A 24315-nucleotide genomic window follows, 5' to 3' on the forward strand; every position below is an offset into this window, starting at 1 on the left:
ATGCATTTGGCATGTATTAACACATCATGTGTGAGAGGTATGGAATTAATGTGGGGAAGAATGTAGCAAACCTTTCTGTTGTGAAACTCTATTGCCCTTACAGGACAGGCTCCCAGCATTTAAAGGAAGTCTACAAAGGAATACTGTGCTGCAACTGGGAAAACTATGCACAGCTCTTGCCTGTAGTCTCAACTCCCTAAATATACCAGCAAACAACCAGAAAGTTCTCCTAGTATACTGAGAATAGATTTTTCCATGCGACATTTAAAAGGAGATTTTCCCTGTCTTTTCAATGAGCCTGTAGCACAAGACTATTAAAAGTACCTACAGAGAAACACAAATGCTGAAGTCTGTGATTCACTGGAAGGTTTGCAAACCTATTTCCCCAAAAAGTACATTTTAGCAGAAAGGAAAGCATCACACAGATCAGGTTCCACAGCCCTGCTCCATACTGGGTTTTACATGCAGAAACAACTACAGGAAGAGATAAAAGGAACTGTGAGTCGAAACAGTCATCTGCTTCTTCACAGGTGAGGGAAGGAATGCCCATCCTGTACTGCTAGATGCTTTCCTTGCCGTGCAGTGTTCTCTACTATAGCAGTTCTTAAGTGGTGGTAAGAAGGCTTTGCCCCTGCAGGCTTCCATCATCTGACCCTGACCAAACTCACTCAAGCAGCAGAGCTGGCAGGAAGTTAACAACCCAAACCCACATCAATCCTGTCGGGTTGCACCCTCTGTGGAGGGACAAACAGCACCAACTGCAAGCACTCGGATCTGCCAGACCTTAAACTGAGACTGTGCTGCACAGATCCTGCACCTGCTCTGGGGACAAGAGCTCAGGTTGTCAGGTTTGTCCCTTATGTTCTGTGGGTAGAGGAAGAGGCTCTTTCTTACCCCCTTGCTTTACTTTATACATAAAACACTGAGTAATTGGGATGCTTTAATCTCACAATTGGCATTCATATATCATCAGATATTCTGCTACAACAAATATTTAAGGTCTATAACGTGCTGATGTACTCTCATACCAGTGCAACACACTTTGCCCTAACCTAGACACTGAAGGGAACCAGTGTAATTATAATGCTCAATGAAATCTGTTTGGGGAAAAGCACTAGAGTTGAAACGTAACAAATCACTATCACTAGTTTCACAGATTTAAACTGAAATGATTATATTGCTGCTTCTTGTTGTGGTTTTGGGTTGGGGTTTTTGTGGTTTTGTTTGCTTGTGGGGTTGGGTTTTTTGTTTCATTTGTTTTTTTAAGTGAAAAGAAAAAAATCTGAAGTGCCAAGATTGGATGTGAGGAAACAAAAAGCCCCAACTCAGAACAAAGGCTTTGTCAGTGTAAGAACATACACAGCAATATTCACCCGTATGTGAAAAAGTAAGCAATAAAGCAAAAGACGGAGAAAAAGTGGGATGGTTTGATAGGTGTTAATAAGTATTATTTGGAGGGCAAAAAGCCATTATGCAGTCATTTAAAAAAATAAAATCTATTTAAAAATGATAATCTATTTAAAATAATATTAAAATAATTTTAAATTTAAATTTAAAATAATATTAACATAATAAATCTATTTAAAAAATAAAAGCTATAGCACCAAAAATAATATAAGGAGAAAGCAGTAAAAATTACTGAGTTATGCTGGAAAGCTGATATAATGCAGGCAATTAAAAGATGCATGAGGATATTAAAGAGCATCTAAGAGGTTTATGACTTTTTCAGGGGAGCTCTTCTCACAAGCAAACATGCTGCATAAATGCTTTAGACTAGCACACAGCAAGATACTGAACCTGCTTAAAGATAACGCATGGTCTGGGCATTCAAGGTTTTCAGAACTACTCCAGGTCACTGTGCCTCACTTAAGCAAAGGCTTTACTGCAGATAGAGGTGTTGTAACAAAAGCAAAACTACACAAAATGAACCATAATCGATGAGAAGCAGTAGGGTACTTCAGTGTACCTATGAGTTCTGGGTAGCTGTTCTAGCTGCCAACACTGGAAAGACTTCTGTCAAGAAAATACATGCTTCCCTTCTGTAGTAAAGCTCTTCTGACATGCAGACGAAATAGCAGAGAAAGAAAAACTGTCTTGTTATAAATAACTTGGAGCTGAGGAAGCCATTATTTAGCGTAACTATGGAAGTACAAGCAGACATGAAATCCACTTGGAGTAAAATAAAAGGGTCAGGTCTACCACAGTGAACTACCAGCAAGCTACCTTCGTTACTGAGCAGCTAGTGGCAGTAGTACAGAGCTCTCTTCACATCTTACATACCCAGGCTCTTGGCAAAGAGAAAGACTGGGTAGGAAAACAGCAGATGACCTTATTAAATGCAAAATATTCATTAAATGGAATATGTACAGATATTTTCAGCAGGGACACCTCACACTAAACCATATCACCCAAGGCTTTATCCAACCTGGCCTTGAACACTGCCGCCAGGGATGGAGCATTCACCACCTCCCTGGGCAACCCATTCCAGTGCCTCACCACCCTCACGGTAAAGAATTTCTTCCTTATATCCAGCCTAAACCTCTGCTGTTTAAGTTTCAACCCGTTACCCCTTGTCCTATCACTAGAGACCCTAATGAATAGTCCCTCCCCAGCATCCCTGTCGCCCCCTTCAGATACTGGAAGGCTGCTCTGAGGTCTCCATGCAGCTTCTCTTCTCCAGCCTGAACAGCCCCAACTTTCTCAGCCTGTCTCCATACAGGAGGTGCTCCAGTCCCTGATAATCCTCATGGCCTCCTCTGGACTTGTTCCAACAGTTCCATGTCCTTTTGATGTTGAGGACACCAGAACTGCACACAATGCTCCAGGTGAGGTCTCACGAGAGCAGAGTAGAGGGGCAGGATCACCTCCTTTGACCTGCTGGTCACGCTCCTCTTGATGCAGCCCAGGATACAGTTGCTTTCTGGGCTGTAAGCGCACACTAATGGCTCATGTTCATTTTCTCATCCATCAATGCCCCCAAGTCCTTCTCCTTGGGCTGCCATGAATTTCCTTTTTGCCCAACCTGTAGCTGTGCCTGGGATTGCTCTGACCCAGGTGTAGGACCTTGCACAGTTCTCCTAGATGTTAACTAGACTGATCTACCTACATAAAGCAGAGAGAGAGAGAGCATCCCAGAAGGTCCAAGAGAGGTCTGTATCCTAACTAGGAGTGCAAAATTCAATGACTTACAGTGCACAGTGATGGTGGTCGAGTCCATCATGCTTTTGTCAGTCAGAGCACACTTATATTCTCCTGTTGCATTTCGCCTCACATCTGTCATTACATAAGTATCTGAGCTTCTTATGCCTTCTGTTTCTCCCTGTGGATGGAAAACAGAACATTTATTGCATATGAGCCTGCTAAAAACATTTGTTTCTTATGAGGATTTTTTTATTATAAGGGCAGTGAAATACTCCAGAATATGTATAGACACAGCATCACTGAAGTGTAATTACCTGTTAGTAATACTAAGGTTTATTTCCTGCATGACATCAGAGTATTAAAAACCACCTACAATTAAGAGCTTACTCTTTTAATTGAATGATTAACTTCTTTTATGAGGATATTAACATACAAAATCCAAACATTTAGCAGAAAGAAAATGGGAGAAAGCAGGAGACACAGTGTTGCAGAAATCACAACAGCAGAACAAATTGTGTTTCTAAATCTGTATCTGAAATTATATATTCAGTTTAGGAAAAATCATGAAGTGTACTGCAGTGCACAGTTTTTAAACAGCACAAACCAACCTTGCTCTATCCATATCACGGTATGGAGTCTGTTAGGGTATACACTACTTTATATGTATTTATCTACAAAAACTGGTGTTTTGAATTAGGCAGCAAGCATTGCTTTCTGGCTGCCCAGTTCTCCAGTTCCCCCCTGCCCCAATTACAACTGACTGATTTAAACTACCTTTGAAACAAGCGCAGAACAAACCCCTAATTTGTATCTCTGAATTCAGAAACAGATTTAATATACCCATGAGTCTGGCAAAGAAATCACCAATTCCAACTCACCTACAGAAAAAGGACTAGTGTCAGGTAGAGGGAGACTGAAGGTGAAACAAACTTGGGTGCTTAGCTCACTCACTGTGATAGCAGAGCAAGAGGAGATACCATATACTGTCTTCCTTGGCAGTGGGTTCCCAGGGTGACTCACTGAATCTAAATGGCTGTTCTGAGAGAGGAGGACTTCAGCTCCTAGTTTCCCTTGCTGCTCTTTAGCCATTCAAACATGCCAGGAGTCCAAAGTGGATGAGGATTACGCTCAAAAGGTGACATGCTGTTTTCGAAATACCTTGAAGCATGCCACTGCCTCTGGCCTCCCTCAAAAACAGCTCTGCTTGCTACTGCAGTAGGAACAAAAAAGGGATATAAAATAGGAAGAGAAGCAGGACTAGGAATATAAAGCCTCATTTGCCTGTGGATTTCACCAATACTAAGATTAATGGTCCCATGCATCTTATGCATTTGACAGATTTTTTTCTACCCTTTCTTCTGTGCTCTCACACTTGTTCTTTTTGGTATTGTTATGCCAACAATTAATAAATTAACTGAAGGAATTGCACAAAGATTCATCTGTGAAAGCAAAAAAAAACCCAGCTGAATTGATTTCCTGTACTTTCCCTGCTAGGTCTTTGCTTGTTATGACAACAGATGAGACGGTTTCATTCAAGATGCTGAATGGCTTTAGTCAAAACTGCTTCTTCACAGAATAGCTGATGATGGGAAATGAGTATGAAATCATTTTTTTACTCCAAAATTAGTAATTTTTAGTGGGTCCAAGCCTCAAGAAAGTTCAGGTAGGTGGGGTGTAGGAGATGCTTCTTCAGAATAACTTGCCAACTCACGATAGGTATTCTGAGAGTCAGCTGCAATGGCTGATGTCTATCTTGAGGTTTTGTTGCATTGAATTCCCTCCTTCATTTGTTAGAGAAACCACAGATACACTGGCATGCAGCAGTATCTGTAGGAAGGGATGATACAGAATATATCACTACACAGTGACATCAAGGCAGGACTTACTGGAATGTAAAACAGGAACTCCTGTGGAGGAGGGTTGCCATTTCCTGAGCACTTCAGAGTGATGTTATCGCCTTCTTTAACCGTACTACTTTGTGACAGCACTTGAATAGTCACCTTCTCTGTTGGATCTGTGAAGGAAATGTACACATTTAACAGCTTCCACAAAAAAACCTGCACTCTTACACTATGTAGTCAATATTCATGGCCGAAGAGTACAAGATTTTATCATCCAGCAGGTGAAGGTATTCACATACATAAGAAGAACTGACGTTAATCACACTTTCTGCATTTTTGCCAATGAAGTAAGTGCAAATAAGCCATATGATTTCATTCATTTCTGTTCACCAAAATACCTGTAACCGAAACAGCAATGATTACAACCATGTCATGTACTTAAAAGGAAAAAAACCCTGATGGGTACAAACAGTTCCATGGTGTGATTTCATTATGAGACATTAACTTGTTCTCCATGAAGCTTACTGTTTGGAGGACTGCAGCAATCAGAAGAACAACTGAAGCTCTCAATGCCTTGCATCAGTACTAGATAATAACCTTCTTGCATTAAAAAGAAAGAAATATGAACTAAGCGACTATGTTCAGCCTATTCTATATGCTGAACACTACGGGCTTCCAGAAAGATGAATCTGGTGAACATAATAGGACCCTTAACATAGCCAACAAAACTATAAATGTAACATACTTCTGTCATGTTCAGTGAAGTTGAACTATAACTTACATTTCACATTGGTAATTTTTTAAACAGAGACAGAATATATTTAATAGATACTATTCTTTCCAAGTAGAAACCTAAATATATTTAAAAAGGAAAAAAAGAGGATAATGAACAGAAGTACAGGAAGAGGGGCAGACAGCTCTCAATGCCTTAGCTTTAACAGATAAATAAATCCCACCAAAGATGCCAGTCCTGCATCAAGACACAGTAGAGCACATCTTATTAGACACTAAAAAGGAAATTACATAGCAGAGAAACCCTTGCCTGACAGTTGATTTTGTATGGTTAGTGAAGCGTGTGCTTCACAGCCCTGCCGACCCTTAAGGCATTCATCCTGTCTGTCTTCTGCTGTGGGATTCCTCAATAACACAAACTGCATTTTGCTGTGGCCTCTTAATGACTGAGAACCCCAACACAGCATCCAGCCTCCTCATAGGATGGGTATTGGGTTTCAACAAGCTACATCCTCCCTCCTTCAGATACAGTAGCCTCGACTCCCTTCCATGTCCAACAGCTCCCATTTCAGCGCCTTCAGAGCTGAAGCTGTCTCAAGAATGAAAAGGGATGAGGCATCTCTGCACATGGCAGGCAGATTGGAACTACATGATCTTGAGGTCCTTTCCAACCCTAACTATTCTATGATTCTATGAATTATAATGAAGATGACTTTTAGGATTTTAATTTGGAACAGGTTTTCCTACAGAGATGAACAGAATGGGATTAAAAATGGACAGATAAGAATGACTTCTTACAAATCACCAGTCTTCCCTGCTGGAATATGTTACGTTTCTATCTCCTGCAATCAACCAGAAGCAAATCTTTGATTTCATACTCCAAACTGGAAAAAAAATCATTTATAGAAGTAGAGAGCAAATCAGTGTTTTGTCTGGGATCCAAAAGACAGTTACTCACTAAACAAATGCTGCTATCCCAGATCCACCATGGCCACAACTGCATAATTGCAAGGGAGACACCAGTGCTGGAAGCAGCATGAATATAAAGTGTCTGACTCTAACCTGTTATGTAATGAAGTTAATCCCAACCTCGGAAGACCTGTATTCAAGCACATTACAGAGTTGTTACACAAGGTACAGCAAGATCCCATTAGCCGTTGGACTGTATACTTAGACTGCATCATTCACAGAATCCCAGAATCCCAAGGGTTGGAAGGGACCTCAAAAGATCATCCAGTCCAACCCCCCTGCAAGAGCAGGGTAACCTAGAGTACATCACACAGGAACTTGACCAGGTGGGCCTTGAATATCTCCAACATAGGAGACTCCCAAAACAAGGACTTATAAATTCAAGTATTACCTGAGATGTGTAGAAAGGTAACACTTGCCTGGACATATTGCGTATCTCCTGTTCCTCTACATTCTGCTACAACCTGCTGCCTTATACAGTCCTTCAGAAGCAGAAGGCCATTTTACAAGGTCATTTTACAAGACTTCTGCAACCCTCTTCCCCCTTTCTCTAATTGCTACCACCAACTATGACCTTTCCTTGCCAACAGCCCGTTTCGTTTATCCAAAGGAGAAATACAATTTCCACTTGGTCAGTAATAAAGTAAGAAAGCTGCTTTAGGACTTAGGCCAGCTGGAAGTCACTATTTATAGATTTTCTATGTAAAAATCTACCAGTATTCAAATGATACATTTTAAATGTAAATATCAGCAGTTTACAGCTGTATACAAGCTACTGCATTATGTGCAAGGTAGTCTGCCTGCATTAGCTGTTTGGTGCTGTCTCTGCAAAAATGATAACATTTTAGTATACTAAAAACCACATTGTGTATTTCTTGCATATTTCAGGGGGTACAAAGAGTCACTGATCAACCACTCTGACCTCTGTTAGAGCTCTGAAAAGTGTGTTTCACTAAGCTTTTGTGGCTACCACTTTCATCTTGTCAACAGTCCTGAGATTCAGCATTCTAATGTTAGGAAGAAGTATCAGGTATATCTGAAGTAAAAATTACACAGTGTACTCAGGCCTTCTTGCTGCAAATCAGCTTTGAAGAAACCATCTCAACAGGCAAGCAGCTATGTCTGTAATTCTGTAGAATGTCTCTGATTCTGCTTCCCACACCCGAGTTAGACTCCATAAAGTAACAAGTGCTTTCTAATAACTTACAGTGAACATCGAAGATAACTGGTTCAGACTGTATTGTTTTCTGGCCAGATGGTCCATAATATGTCACAATGCAGGTGAACCTGGCGTTCGCATCTTCCTTTGTCGGCTTGTACTGAAGAGATGATGTCATGGTGAAGAGTTCAGTTGACTTGTCCACGATCTTCTGCACATTTATGATCACAACTGAAAAGGAAATACTGCTTCAGTGTCACACAGGCAAACCTGAAGCCTTTTTTCCTACATGTTATTGCTTACTCTGTATTGTTATCAGGATACAAGCATGCAAGCAACACAACAAATTACCCAAGAGACTGTACAGTTTTCCTCTAGTATTGCCACTGATGTACATCAGGAACATTTTATCAACAACGAAGTCCTAACATGCTGTACATCTTAGAGCAAATCAAACCAGAAAACTAATTGTAAACTGGTGGGGGTTTTAATACAAAGCTCAGCTCAATCTTTAAGCAGAAAGAAGGCCTCAAAAATCCTGGGGAAAACAGTTTTTAGGATATTTACAACTGAATTTTGTAAGTATTGTCTATTTTATGGAAAGTCTGATTAGCCTGTCAAAATCAAATTTGAAAGAACGTGAGAAAATAATCATTCTTCGTAAATATCCTGGAAAATGAAGACCTGCATAAAGACATGATTATCTACATGTTCCAAACACAATATTGGCCAGGTATGAAACTGAGACAGTTAACACCTAATAAGAAGCTGGAAATTAGATTCAGGTTTCCACTAGCTACACAGGCTCAAGAATAGCTTTACAATAGTATTAACAAAGGCAACCCTCATTCCCCATGATGTAGTTTTAAAGCTGGAACTGAAAGGAAGAGATTATATGGCATAGCTTGGGTGCTTTGAATGGCCTACAAGCTTCCTTCCAGTTTCATCTTTCCAGTAGTTTTCCTTAAAGGAATAATATATTAAACTGAAGTGGAGCAACTCTTACAAAGACAGTTCTTCACGCATACACCTGCCTGAGGATTTACAGATCTTGGCTATTATTGACACATACCTTCTTCTATGGGCTGCAAAACTCTCCCATTTTTGTACCACGTAACATTGCCTTCAGGATAACTCTCTCTCGCAACGCACTCCCCAAGCTGCAAGAACAGACAGGAATTAGTTGCTGTTTCTCTCCTCTATGTTTTAGCATAATTCAGTATTTGCTTGTGGTGCTTTGGGTAAAAATTTCTCATAGGTTCAAATGCTTAATTCCCAATTGTTTTTCTTAAATAGGACAAAACCCATCAACGAGGCTTTGGTGCAGTTTGGAAGAGGGTTTGTTGGTGGGTCTAAGACAAAGATGGACCAGTACAGCAGTGGTGAGGGAAATGGCTATAGACCATGATCTCTCACAGACACACATGCACCCTTCTCTGAGCCTCATCCCAACACCTTTCTCCATGGTGACTTCAGGCAGCTGTCAGGCACAAACTTGGAGGGAGAATGCTGCTCTTACCATTTGTAGCTTCTCTGTTTCTAAGAAGTCTGCTTGATGCAAGATTTCTGGTTGAGAGGGTTGTTCTAAAACATAAATAGGATAAATGTACCAGTGAAGGGAGCACAAACAGCTGTTTGAAAAACAAAATGTTACTAAACAGCCCTCATGGACTTTGAGACTAAATAGAACAATCTGGTCTGGTGTGGTCTTACCTACACTTTGCCATTACAAGGAGAAAAACTGAGATACTTCTATTTCAGTATTAGCAAATGGATTGAGAAGGGAAAAGCCATCACTTTAAAACATGTCATAATGAATTCCACGTGTTCTGACAACACATTTTTTAGCCAGGCAGACCAGTGCGGCACTTGGGAAGAGAACCTGATCTGATTTATGTGATACACACACTGGAGAAGGTATGAGTGGTATAGAAACGATAGCAACAGAAAAGCAGCTTTACTGTGGGTATTACTGTAGCTGAGCTGTCACATTAGAAAGGAACCAATTCAACGTAATCATTCTTCTAATGTTTACTTTTCTAACTGTGATTGTTACTTGTAAGGAATTCAGATGATAGAGATAAATGTAATTACTTAAACTGATTCTTAGTTATGACATCCTTAAAAAAACAAACTTTTTCTTCAGTGCCAGTATGTCTTCTTATTTGCTTTTATTATGGTAGATGGACCTCTTAGCCTGCCAAAGTGGAGGATCTATCAATGTTTCCATCTTAAAAGAGTACTTTCTAGAGACTATATAACTTGTCTGTTAAAATAGTTTGGCATGAAGCCCGGAATGCAAATGTTTATCTTCAAAAGAGACAGTTCTCCCCACAATTTTATAAGGAGAGGGGAAGAGTAAGGGGAAAAAAATAAATCAATGTTTATACAGTCAAAAAAAGCCTCTGCACCTAGCTATACTGCATTAAAATGCATTCATATTATATACTTGTAAAGACTGAAACATCTTCAACCATGCAAGCTTATGGAAATCAAGCTGTACAATAAATAAATAATGTGTGTGTGCCACTAATCCCAGCCCAAAGTGAACTTACTACCCTGCCAAAATCTCTACCCACTGATGAGCTGATGTGCAGGTGTGCTGTTCCTGCTATCACAGAGACTGCAAGCCAACATGGTTCAACAATAATCCATTTGCTCTGTAGGCGTGTGCGTTTATATGTGTGTATTTGTGTGCATACAAACGCACACATATTGTTCACTTGGAAGACTACACCAGGATGGAACAAGAACAGCTCAAAAAGGAAATGAAAGGCAATAAAAGAACCTATTAATTTGACAGTTTAAAAAACTGAAACAACCAAAAAGAAATCAAAGCTATACACCAAAACCACCACAGTTTCTCCAAAGGGCTAGTAAAGATTATTCTTTTAAGATATGTGCATACTTATTTCTCCTTTGTTACTTCTAATGGAAAAAGGTTAACTTTGTCTCTGTAAGAACCTGTCAAGGACAAAACATTTTAATGTTAATTCAAGCAAGTGTGGTTTCACAACACCATTAACAGGCTTCCTGGTTCACATTTTTGGGTTCCATAAACATGCACAGTTTCATTGCCTGTTACAAGTCACCAGCTGGTTAAGCTAAAACACCCTTCCCTGCCTCAGCTTTGCTTCCTTTCATCTCCTATCTCCCTCAGGTCTGGTTTGAGAACAGCACTTTTTGGTCCTTGGGCTCCCCAGCCCTGCAATGCTCCTACTGAAGGGAAGACTCCTGCTCTGTAGCCCTGTGTGGCTCTCCCTGTTTGAGTGACCTGGTCACTGAGCAGAGAGATGTACCAGTTGAGAAGCAGCCACATTCTCCCTTGGAGGAGCCTCTGACAGCAAATACCCACTGCCAGATTCCCACAGCCACAGCACGTGCACCAAGGTAATTCCCGACAGGAGACTTATTTGGCATTACTAGCTCAGGGTCTGAAGCAATAAGAAACTGTAAACTTGGCAGCAGCAGAGCCCACTTCGGTGGGTTTGCAGCTTCAGCCCACTGCTTATCTCTCAGCTTAAGAGCATGCCAGAGTATTTTGCAACTCTGTATAGGTCCTATAATAGGGGGGGAAAAGCTTACTGCCTGCAAAAGCCAAGCATTGCTATGGTAGGACAGCAGCTTATGGTTGCTGGGCTGCTCAGCTTTGGAAACTGGCCATTTAATTCCACAAAAAAGATGCTGACAGGATCCATCTGGAAAGTGAGTAGAGCTTGTTGGAGCAGTCCAGTAAATGAGACTAGCAGGTGGTACCTGTGCAATGAACCATTTCAGCTCCTTAGTTCTGAGTTAATCAGTTAGCACAGTTGAGGACATGACAAGCTCCAGTAAAACCCAGTGTCAGGCACCACTTCTGGGATACAGCTGAGTTTCAGGTGCACAAGATTTTGGTTTATGAGGGTCCGCACTGCTGCAGTTTAGCTCTGTATCTGTGGTTCAATAAGTTAGAAACTCTGCTGGTTAAATAAATGAAGCCTGCAGGCTATTCTTAACTCTTTTGTAATTAGAACAAGCAAGCCAGAAAGCAAGCAAGCAAAAATGAAAAACCAGAAACCAGACCTAAGGAAGTGAAACACAAAGAAATGTTAAAATAACCCTAAATAAAGTTGTGAACTCAACATTAAAAGCTGCAAGGGTTATTGTTCCTTGTAGTGCTAAGTTTGCCACAGTACGTGTGGCATCCTCTAGCCTAATCTTCTCTCACAAATAGAAGACTTCTCTATTAGTACTAATGCATACAATAAAACATACAACCTGTGCTCTGAAACAAGGGGAACACAAAATGGAAAATATAAACTTTTAGAATTAGTTTTAAGCAATGTTAAGTTTGATGGCTTTGTAACAGTAGCAATGGAAAATTACTGAGGTGCATGGTACATAGAAAAAACAATAGAGTACAGCTGGAGAACATCAGGGCACATTAGAGTTGATGTAGTCTTAAGAAAAACAGTCTAGAAGAACAGGACGCAGGGATAAGGAGTATCTGGGAATAGCAGGTGTCCAGGATAGGCTACAGGTAAACTAATTTGAGAAGTAGGAGGACAGGAGAATTATTATGTCTCTGGTGCTAGCGAACCAATTAAACTGGTACAAGCATCTACTGTGCGTGCTTCAAAGGCTGCCAGAAGTGATGAAGATTGTTGGAAGAAGTGAACACCCCTCAGAGACCAGCATCACAGTTCTGTACGCATGCAGGGAGCTTTCTGGAAAGTGATATAATCCATATGTAGCCTCCTGAATACGTATGTATGCCCAGGGACTATAGAAGGACGGCTTGTGTAGCAATAGAGAGACACACGTTAGGAGGAGTTGTCCCCCATGTCTTCCGGTGCCGCAATAAAGAATACCTGCTTGTCAGCTTGAAAACTTTGTTGGCAAGTTTGTTCCTGCAGTTGTCTCCGAATCCACTCCATGGCTGAGTTAGCCTTGTATTAATATTTAGTACAATACACAGTAATTCAAGCAGTTAGCATTTCATTTTACTGTATACCACTGTCTCATCTACCTATTTACTGCTGCGTGGTAAGTAAACATGATAATTCTTCATCATTTCCTTTGAAGCACTGTGCTCACTATGTGTGCTCTGAGCACACTCCTCCCTATTGTCATTAATTCAATTGTTCCTGCAGTCAAATTGAAAGTGAAACAAAGGAACAGACTTACTGTTGACTCCTAATCTAGCTTCAAATTCACTTATGCCACCAACAAGAGTCAGGGTTTGCAGGATTACATTTCTGCCCTGAATCAGCCCTGGGAAAAGGCCAGGTTTGTCCACACTCCTGTATGACCTGAGCACGACTGTGCCCCAGAGCACAGGGGGTTGCACTGCAGATCAGCCTTGCAGTTGGGTTATAGCAGTATCACTAAAACTTTACTGTGCTCTAAGAGGGAACTGCACATCGGTATTCCTCCTGGTAGCTCTGGAGAGGACAGAATAAGCATTTGGGGCTGGCAGCTCATTTTCCAGCCTCTCACTCTCTCCCTCACAGTTTGTACCATTGCATATAGGCTGCTAAGTGCTGCTTTAAACCTCTCCCTGATCTCATCTTGCAGACTGCACACAGTTAATGCTTCCCTCCTGCAGAAAAATTCACTTGGACAACAAATGGAAAATAATCAGTGCTAATTTTACAGTTTTCATTTCCAAGGCCAAATGACATCATATAAGTGAGTCATTATCAAAGCCTAAAATTCTCTTTGAGCCAGCACTTATCATGAATAAACTGCAAGTGCAGGCAATCCCGTTACATAAATGCCACCAGTAGATTACATTCTGGAAAGCTGCAGAGATTTGCTAGTCTTAGTAATTGACTCAGCCAAACTTACTTTCTTGGCTTTAATCTTTCCCTTAAACAAAAGTTTCTGTACTTTACAATTCAGATGCTGATGAATGTTAACAGCAGTAACAACTAGATCTACTTACTGAAGACTTTGACTATCGTTGGCTCTTCAAAAACATCATCTTCTGTAACAAGCATACATACAAATCTCTTTTCATCACTGATTCTTGCATTCTTGATGGTTAATGTATAGTTTTCTGAGAGACTCAACCTGTCTTTGTACTCTGGTACATCATCATACTGCACGTTTTTTTTTGTTGATGATCTGAAGGCAATAAATACTGGAGATCCATTCGGCATTTCCTATAATAAAAAGATAAATACCTCTAGTTTGCATGCTCATTTAGAAGTTCCTCAAGATCTGCAATTGGTACAAATGCATCATTTGATAGCAAAATCTGATAACTACATCAGATGGGTTTTTTCCTGATTAATTTCTGCTATACCAACAAGAAATTCAGTGTAATACAAGAGCTAGTTTAAGACTGCTGTGGTACACACAGAGAATATCATCAGTAGAGATAATTTCAATCCCTTGGCTCAATCTCAGCATAGCAGAGGGTCTTCTCTGATGAGGCCTGGTGGTTCTGGCACCAGCTGCTCTGTACAAAAAGAAGTACTTGAAACAGAAGCATTCTGTTGAGCCTGACTTGGAAGCTTCAGTTTCCTTTTCCTTTCCATGATTGTTATACATATTCACACTGTTTGTCTGGGATATTCAGACTTCATTCCAAATGCAGGATTTAATCAGGCAAAAGTGCCTATTTTATTCTAAATTAGTTTTTAACTATTTTTTTGTTTGCTTTGAAAGGAGCCAGGAGCTTGTGGCATGGGACTATACATAAATCAAATGTTGTTACTTATGCATGCCCCAATAATCTGCAAAACACCATTTTCTAGACATCCTCCTTGTATTAATCAGTATTTGCTGTTACCATCCTAAGGAGAAATACAAAGTTGACAACCTTGCACAAGACTCCCATACAAAAAATAACCATTTTTGAGAGACAAAGTTACAGGTGGAGTTCTGCAGGATTTGATTCCCCCCATCCTTACACACAGAGCAGGGACGGGTTCTGTTTGCCCTTATTTAAAGTGAGGTCAAAGGCTGACTCTATGTTCACTATTGTGCTGGGGGCTGAAGGAGGTTTCCATTCTCTTTTATCCCTTGCACCTTGCACCACTGATAAAAGCTGCGTTCCTAGCACAAAACCTCAGCTTGACTGCAGAGGCCGCAAAAGCAGGAAGATGCTGTTACAAGAGATGGGTGCTGCCAGAGATGGGCAAGGAGCAAGAGGCAACAGCTAATGTGAAGGTTCAATTCCCTTACAGTCTTTCTCCTTCTCCCACTTTCACATCACTCTAGATGTCTGTCACACAGGGAAGAAAGTATTGCCTTGACTTGATACACACAAAACTGGCTGTCAAGTGCAGAAGAGCTCTTAACTCTAAGCCTACCCAGTGCTCCTGGGCTCCCACCAGGAACATGAATTGCTTCTCCCAAAGCAGCAGAGCAGCAAACATAGTTCCTCCTCCTTCCAATGAAATATTCACCCTAACATCCCCTCACACACCAAGCACCGCCTGGCTGGGAGATGTCCTGTGAGAACAGATACCATTTTTACTTGGTTATATGCACTGTGTCAAGAATTTATACAATAGCAACTAGATGGGCTCTTCTGTATGTTGGGTTTCAAGTCCCTTTCCACTTAGAAGAAGCTATACCATTTGCTGCTTGGTACTTGTCTGAGATGAGCAATCCAAATGCACCAGACAGAGATAATGAGTTTCTTTTCCCTCAAAATATCCTTGCATCTTCATATAGACTTGTGTCTTCCCCCAAAAAGCCAGCAGACTAAAACAAACACACTGCAAAATGCAGGCACTGCATCTTCTGAGCGCTCATGTGAAACAGGTTCACTGAATGTTTTGGCATAACATTCCCCACTGACTTCTGCCATCACTTCCCAAAACATGTTTGTAGAGAAGGAACTCTTGAGTGGATGAGGGCTGCAAGAGCTGCAAACCTCCAGGTACAAAGGAAGGAGGAGGGAGGGATTATGACATACCTCCCAGCAGCAGACCAGAATAATGTAAAACAGGCTGGTAGATGCCATTTACAAAGAGAGAGCTATATAACTATAAATCCACTGTTAGAGTAGAAATCACCTGAACTTCACAGAAGCAAGAAAACCAACTGTGCTGATGTCAGTCTGAAAAGCATAAGGGTTTTGGTATTCTGGTATTCTTCAGTATGCATGCCTTCAAGGTTTCATTTGACTGATATGCTTATTCTCCCTTTGGCCTGGGGTACCAATCACATATAGAAGCCCATCAGGTGATGTTCCTACTTCAAGCTGACCAAGAGAACCAAGAGGACACTGTATTTTCATGTTTGTCTTCTGTGCACCAGAAATAGAGTGAAACCACCAGAAACTCCGAGGTGAGCTCTGCCCTCTTCTTCAGCATTTATTAAATACAATACAGCATGAAACAGTGTTCAGTGACTGTCAGACCAACCAAGTAAAGGACATCACTTTCTCATGGACAAAGCACTGTCCTGCTTTAGGCAGCCTACTTCAAAAGTACTTGAGCATACAACGATGGCTCTATCAAGCAAGTGAGACACCACTGGGTAAATGTGCCAGATCTCTAATACAGGTTGGCAGAAAACTCCCGAATAATTATTCCTCTTGAACAATGAGATTAATTCCTCAAACTCTACCATTGGCAGAAATTCTGCAGATTGGAATCTTGTAGCCTTACAACCACAGGAATGAATGTCTCTGGATCTGAGGCAGAAATCCTACCAATTGGAATCTTGTGATCTCACACACACAAAAAATAACATACCAGCTTTAGTGAATGTAAGGTAAGCTATACTTACATATTTCCATTTTCCAAACATAAGACCATCTGGTACTTCTAGACGACAAGGCATAGTAATAGTATCTCCATATACTGCATTTACTGTGTACAATCCCAGAGCTGGAGGAGAAACAGAAAGAGAAACAATTTTAAGTGTTTTCTTCAGTCCCCATATGCTAGCTAACATGTGGTTCACAGCTATTACAAATAGAGCCACCTCCTTGACAAATGGTTATTTTCCAGCATGTAGGATTTATACCCAAACCTCTAATAAAATAGGATTCCTGTCATTAACTTTGTTTATTTAAACATTGCAACCTTTTTGGACCCACATTTCCTGCTAAAGTCAAGTGGGGTACATTTCCAAACAGGACTGCACCCACTCAATCAGATGAATGTGTATATTGCCATCAGTAACCACAGCTATTGTCTCTAACTTAAAACTTCAGGAGAAGGGAAAACCCTAAACATTTATTCACCTCAAACCCCAGCCACTTCTGCCTGCAGAGCTTGTGCTGCAATGCAATATTGTGAGGAGGCCAGCAGATAAGTGATGCTCTGACTGTTGCACTGTATTAAACACTTGGAAGAAAAAAATCAAACAATGTTATTCAAATGTTGGGTACCCTTAAACTTGGGAAACAAATTAGTTCATACATTCAGATTTGGGAAAAGTGAAGTACTTCCATGAAATAGTTAAGAACAGCTTCTTTGGAAAGCTCAGCACAATATTGTTGTGCTAATACATACAAATGTACAGGATAAAACTGACCCACTTATTGCCCAAACATGTGAATTGAACAAAAAAGCACCCCCCAAAGTGATGAAACGTTACAACACAAGAAGTTTAAAGGGAAAGCTGTTACAACTTGGTGCATTTGCTCTAATGCAACTGCTTTGTTCCTATTTTCTGTATTTGCCCCTGCTCCTTGCACTGAAGGTTTTGTCTCCGGTGCTTGCCTGGTGTCACTGAGTGTATTGCTGCCTGCTCTTACCCAAATGTCTGCAGCTTTTGTCAGTGTCTTCTGCCCAAGACTCGGGGTCTCTCCCACTTTGCTCTCCCTTCATTTGCAACTGGATCTGCAAAATGAAATGCTTGCTGCCAAAGAAACCTTATTTAAGGGAGAGCAGCAGGATGCTGGTGATGTAGCCAGAGCCCCAGAGACATCCATTCCTTATAGATACATTAATTTTCCAGGGGATTCAGCCCTTCTTGCTAGAGCTGGAAAAATCAAACCCGTTCCCATGCACCCGCAAGGACCTGAGCCTCAGATCACTTACCTCTCCCCAAACCCCAAGGCAGCTAGTTACTGTGATGGCCTGACAATTACACTGACTGCAGATGAGCTCTCTATAGGGAGAGTTTTCCCAACGGATTACTTTTCTTTCAACAAAATCATGTTTTCAAAAAGCTGAACACTGACTCCCGTGCCTACAATTCCAGTTAGAAAGACTCCACAGCATTCTCCTCAGGTGAGGATTTCAAAGCTTACTGTTAACATCATACATGCCATTTGTATCACAGTAATAAGTGAGGCTGTGACTTGGGTTCTGTGGTAATGCACACAAAAACAGTACTCCAAAATCTTTCCTTAGAGATGCTTACAACCTGGTCGACATTCCATAGTAAGGCAGAGAAACAGGTAAACAGGCTGGAGGGACCAAAGGAACGCAAGAGCTGACAGGCACTGCTACCTGCATGTATCTTAAACTTCCTTTCCTTCACACTGCTCCTTTCCAACTGGACAACTGCTGATCTTCTGGTTCTGTTACACAATTAGTCACAAACATGTTATTCACACTACAAGGACTGCATGCTCTCATTTGCTGTGCCGTTTACAAAGACCAGCAGTTCTCTAAGTGACAAGAGCTCAGCCCACTAGATGGTACTGAGTAAGAGCAGTCTTTAAACTAAAAACTAAACCAGCTAAGTCTGATTTTATGGAAATAGGACCAATGTTTCACAACTGTACATGGAAGTAAAATTTGAAGCTGGGAACAAATTCTTCCCTTGGCCCTCACTTACACTCACCCTCATTTTGATCTCCAGGAAGGGAACAGTGCAGCTTTGGCTTTGCAGGTTGAATCCTAATTTTCACTTCTGTTGAGAGTTAGGAAAAAGCAGTCCTTTTGGTTCCTCTCTCCCATGGATGTGTAAGTACATGAGGTTTGCAAATACACACTCTATTAGTAAGCTGGTTAGTTCCCATTCAAATTCCAGTCTAGTGTCATTTGGTAATTTGAATTCTGTAATGGTATTTTGCATTACATGGAAAACCTGAAACTGCTCCTCCTGCCAGGACATACTCCTTGTCATTAGGGAAAAACAAAAGGACCCTGCGGGATCTGTGAGGATGCTCTCCCCTATACACCTGTTCAAGCCCTGCAAGTCCCTAAGGCAGCAAGCATCCTTCCCTGGAGAACTGACAAACAGCTTCCTGAATGTGAATGAAACTGTTTCTGGCAATGATTTACATTTATCATTCAGAACACTAATCAGTGAATGGCCTGATAAAAGGCAGGATTGGCCTCTGATTTCAGAAAATCTCATCTCAAAAGCATTCCCTACGGTGAACAAACCACCCCAAAATCATGTCTTGCCATAAATTCTGCCGTTTTCTAGGAATCTGTTAACACAGACCCAAAACCACACAAGTTTTACTTTAAATGCACAGAAAGGATCCTTACAAGAATACAAGAGGCCCTGCTCTAAAATTTTCTCATCCCACTTCTGCAGCAACAAATACAGGACATTTAAGGAGTGCAAACTAGCTGAGTAACTGCAAACTTCCACTGTAGGAGCTGCAGTAATCGTCACAAAGCAACACTGCAAAACCTTACCTTTAAGAAACAAACCCAGCAACTCCTCTCTGCTGCTACTGGGTATACTTGTCAACTGATGGGATGAAGAAGAAAACTGAATGACTGCTTAATGATACAACAGACCTTATCATCAGCCATCATTTCTTGAGAGCCCTTGACATAATTCCCAGCTCATTCTAAAGAAATTAAATAATAGATATATAAAGCAAGATCTACAGATATAGAATGAACTGCTCCATGCCCTAACACCACACAGGGTCAATGTCAAGGCCCTCCTACCTCATTAACTGCAGGAGAGCACATAGACAACTATTGGGAATAATACTTACAAGAAATTACTAGACATCATATCTGTATTTCTGATGCACCTTTAAGAGCTCAGCCAGCTCCCCTGTGTTGACGCAGGAGTCATGGACAACGGGGAGACCATCAATGTGATCAAGCCATTACCAAAGTTTATTCAGATACAGTGCTCCCTTTATACCCTTCCACCCTTAAGTTTCTTATGTAACAGCCTTGGATACTGAGCTCTAATTGGTTAGTCTAGGGGTTACTACCATTTACAAAGCTAATGTTTATCACCTGTTATAATTGCAATTAAATACCTTACTCTAAAAACACAGTGGGAAACTACAACCTTGGCAGAGATCATTCTCTGCATGTTTTCAGTGGAAAATTCCAGAGGCCTAACAAGACAATTGACCTTGCTTATGCCTGCCAAAAATCTTCTTACTTTACAGTAATAAGGCTCAGGGTATGGGGATCGCTCACTACATGGCCTCTTCACATGAGATACAAGAGGCACTCTTACGCACAGCTCACACAGACATGCCTGTGGTCATTAATCTTCTGCCAGCACTGAAAACACAAGATACACTTCAGGATATCAAAAGATGGGTTAAAGCAAGCAAAACATCAACAGGCTTGTGTTATCAAGATTCATGCAATACAACAGGTCCCATTTCAGTTTGGTGCTATGATCATTTCCTGTATCAGACACTGGGGCACCACAGTAGGGAAGCAGGGTTAATACTTCCAAGAAAATTCTACCATTGATTATGCTTGTCATACAAATATGATTAAAACCAAAAGAGTATGTGTTTGTGGATATGCTATCTGATATAGATAAACACTATATAGTTTCTTATCTCTACCTGTTTAAACAGTGAAACAAATCCATATAAGGGTAATTAGGACTTCAAAGGACTACTAGTTACAAGAGAATCAACTCAAGGGAAATTAACTTCAGATAAATATATCCAATAGTATTCAATGTAACAAACGCTTGTAAATCAACATAACAGAACTTGCTGAAGGGTTTCTTATACTTTATCATAGTATTCCTTCAATGAGCTTTAAAACCTGAATAATATTGGAGCCTAGGCAATTTTAACACCAAAGGAAAAAAATTCCTTTATGGTCATCTAAGCACTGATGCAATGGACTGCAATTACCCTTTGGAATCATCCCTGTTAACTTCAGCTCTTTGAAGATGTGAAGCAATTGAATGGGAATGCACATTTGGGGTTGTTTTCCTTTTTTTGGGGGTGGGGGAAAGATCCAACCCAAAACATGGTTGTGATTCTGGAGGATGCTGAGTTGCTTTTGACAAGCTGGTCAAAGAAATGCCTACGTAACTCCAAAGACACAAGGTAAGTCAAGCCCACACAAACAGAACTATTTCTGTGCTTAACACTGATGTTGGCAAGTACTCAGGGCAGATTAAGAAGATGGAGCTTGGCACCCAGCAATATCAAAGCATCAGGCAGTACACATCAGGAAACAGGCTAAGTATTTAAAGCTAAGAAGATAGTAAAACCACCAGAGAGCAGGCATTAAATGCCATCAGAACTCTGCTATCATTAGCCTACAGGAAGCGTAATGCTTGTTTAAAACAGCTTTTCCTTACAAATGAGGAAAAACTCCTGAAACATGTCAACATTTCAGAAACCCTTCCTTCTATGAGCACTTAATAAATACTATACTCCTACTCCTAATTCCATCAAATGTTTTCCTTATAGTTACAAAGAAATGAGTTATAATTAGAAACCAGATAACTTATCCCATCAGACCAAGCCTGCAGGGGTCTATCACCTCATCAGTAAAGAAAGCCTCAGCCCCCTCCTCAAGAGAACTGAGGTCAGTGCATGCTTCTCCATGGTGTTTTGCTCTATAGCTTAGCCAGTTGTGCATCACATGGGATGCAGAGTTCTTCTACACATGCATGTAGCTCGGCTTTCCACATAATCCTAAATGCCAGCTCAAGGCTGAGGCCTTCGTGAGTTTAGGTCAAAAATCCCATGGAGCACTTTAACCACAGTGTTTAAAGTCCTACAACATGCCCATATAAAACTCTAGGATTTATCACCAACTGATCACAAACAGACTACTGCTGTTTATTTCACTAAGGGCTATTCAATCTGCCAGGCAGAGGTCTTAGAAGGTTCTGTCCTTCCAAGAGCAGATGGTACAGTGCATAGTTTACAGGGGTTACTGTAAGCTTTACCCTAGGGATGTTCACACTGAGTGCTTCTCTGAACACTTGCTATCATCATCGCTGCTAAAGGAGTACACAGGGGAACATAGAGAAGAAAAGCTTTTTCCAGTCTGAATGTACCAAAACCCCTGGAATGCATCTAAATAATGATGACTAATAACCTTTTCTCAGGTTAGGAACATCAAATATTATATACAAAGCAATAATCATGACAGTAATTACAATCATCAAAAGTGTCTGGCATTTTTCATAGGTATACAAAAGAAATTTGTCCATAGTCATACCAATTTAAATTTCAAATGTCCACTAAATGCATTCTTTGTCACTTAAAGTAAAACATATATTGCTTTCCAAGTTAGGAAAGCTTTCAATCTACATAAAAAAGAGCTGTTCTAGCATAAGCTTCTGCAAAGCCTGAGACCAAATGAGCAGCTCAAAGCTCAGTAATTGATGCAAAATGCTACCACAAAATGGATTACTTGTGTCAGCACATCAACCTTCCCACCTTCCCACCTCAGCCTCTCTTCCAATGCCCAGCTCCAAGAAGACAAAGGAAACTGCTAAGACCAGCTCTGAAATGAGACCAGGGAAGCTGCATTTTGCTTGGCAGCAATAAGCACATCTCTGCTCTTTAATCTCGTCCCTTTTAAATCGGGAAGGCTCCAAAATCTCCTAAAGAACTGGAAGGAAAACCCATGAAAGCCACCACTGCCTCTGTGCCGCATGGGCTTTGTTATAGCAAAATGTTCTTTTCAAAGGGAAATCCTAAGCTGCTTTCCACAAACTACTACCCCAAAACATCACCTGGGATTTCTATGGCTTTCTAATCACACTATTTTATGGAAACCCTAGCTTTTGGCTCAGAATTCTGCAACTCTATTTCTGGATTCAATGCTAATCCAAAACCAGTTTGTTTTGCAGGCTGATGAGTCTTTTGAGTAGATCTTACAGGTTTTAAAAGGTTACATATATAGTGGTGGTGGCATAAAAAGGGAAAAATGTAGTGTAATTCTAAGCCATTGCAAATAGGAGCAAATAGTGAAAAAACACCTACTACTTAAAAATGCTTGAATCAGTATAAGGCTAGCAGAGACTGTTTTCACAAGCTCTGGGTGGAACCATGTCAGAAGATATGTCCAACATTGGCAAGCTGTGGTCAGCATCAGTAACTTTAGCTGTGTTTTCTATGAGCACTGAAAAGCCTCTGTTAATGATTTACTTCAATGCAAAACATTGCTTAAGATAGTTCCCATAATTCAGAGGAAGAGTGAGGATGGACAATGCATCTTCTTACAAATACTTCTGTTCAAACTGCAGCCATGACTAAAGGAGCTATGAGTAATTTCTTTTAACATAGTAGAAAATGGAATTTACTTGATGAAAATAGTTACCAGCATATGGTGTGATTTTTTACAAGCAGTCTGGCACATCTGCCAGGAAAGTGAGTTGCAGCTTACTCAAGTTTGATGATACAAGCTATCTGCCAAGAGATGAGCAGCAAATGTAGCAAAATAGCTTCTGAGTCAATACTGTGATGAGTTTTAACTTTAAAGGGTATAGCTATAGGCAAAATGGGATCAACAAGACCTTTGTAGCTTGGTGAAACTTCTCATTCCTTCTGCAGTTAGCCTCTGGCTGCTCCTGCAGTGTACTTCTGTTACACTTCTGGTTGCCCTTCCAAAGCACTCACCCATTTGCTAAAACTACTAGCAACGTTGCTGTGTATCCAATAGTTTAAAGGGACATAAAAGCTTTTATAAATCAAATAAAATCAGCAGCTCAAAAAACAATTATCTAAAATCCTCCATTGTATTTTGCTATGAATTCTTTTTCCCTTTCACAAAAAGGAAAGCCAATAGACAGCATACTAAAAAAAGAGCTCTTGCTTTTTCATAATTTGATATTGACACCGTGGCTCAATACACCCCACAGGCTAATAGTGCAGAAAAAAACCCACCATCATTTATACAGAAATGCTGAATAAAAAGCTAAACAGTATATGCTTTTCACATCAAAACTAGACAGATTTTGTTTTGCTACTACAAATAAATTACCTGTCATCCTACAGTTTAAGTCAATGCCAAGTTGACAGTGCACCAAGGGAGAAAACTTTTTGAAAGAGGAGGCTGAACTTTTGCCATTTGCATCCTTCTCCTTGTGTGTGCACTGCTGCTTCATTGCACCAAGAAGCCTGGGAAATGAGACTGCTGTCACGGGGGCACTTGACTGCAGATGGCAAACGGGGCTGAAACCCACTGGCTCCTTTCTGGGGCATCTGGAAGCAAATGCACTGTTTCTCATAGGGGGAGACACTAAGGCGCCCCCTTCTTACCACAGCCACTAACCTCTACCCACCATCACAGCCTGCACAGGATGAAGCCAATGGGAAAAAGCAAGCACAAGACAACAAAGAGGCACAGCACTGTGTTAAGACTTTGCTGG

General features: G+C 40.7%; 1 protein-coding gene across 1 annotated transcript in view; it reads right to left on the bottom strand.

The window, feature by feature from the left end:
* ALCAM (activated leukocyte cell adhesion molecule) overlaps positions 1-24315 on the bottom strand; it is a 93402-nt gene that overhangs the window by 11925 nt on the left and 57162 nt on the right. The window contains exons 2-8 of the mRNA XM_034060071.1: positions 16573-16673; positions 13769-13988; positions 9362-9426; positions 8915-9002; positions 7891-8073; positions 5028-5155; positions 3190-3319 (exon numbers count right to left, since the gene is read on the bottom strand). Coding sequence (XP_033915962.1) covers positions 3190-3319; positions 5028-5155; positions 7891-8073; positions 8915-9002; positions 9362-9426; positions 13769-13988; positions 16573-16673 — 915 coding nt within the window. The remainder of the gene's footprint in view (positions 1-3189; positions 3320-5027; positions 5156-7890; positions 8074-8914; positions 9003-9361; positions 9427-13768; positions 13989-16572; positions 16674-24315) is intronic.

This window comes from Melopsittacus undulatus, chromosome 2 (genome assembly GCF_012275295.1).
Source record: "Melopsittacus undulatus isolate bMelUnd1 chromosome 2, bMelUnd1.mat.Z, whole genome shotgun sequence".
NCBI lineage: Eukaryota > Metazoa > Chordata > Aves > Psittaciformes > Psittaculidae > Melopsittacus > Melopsittacus undulatus.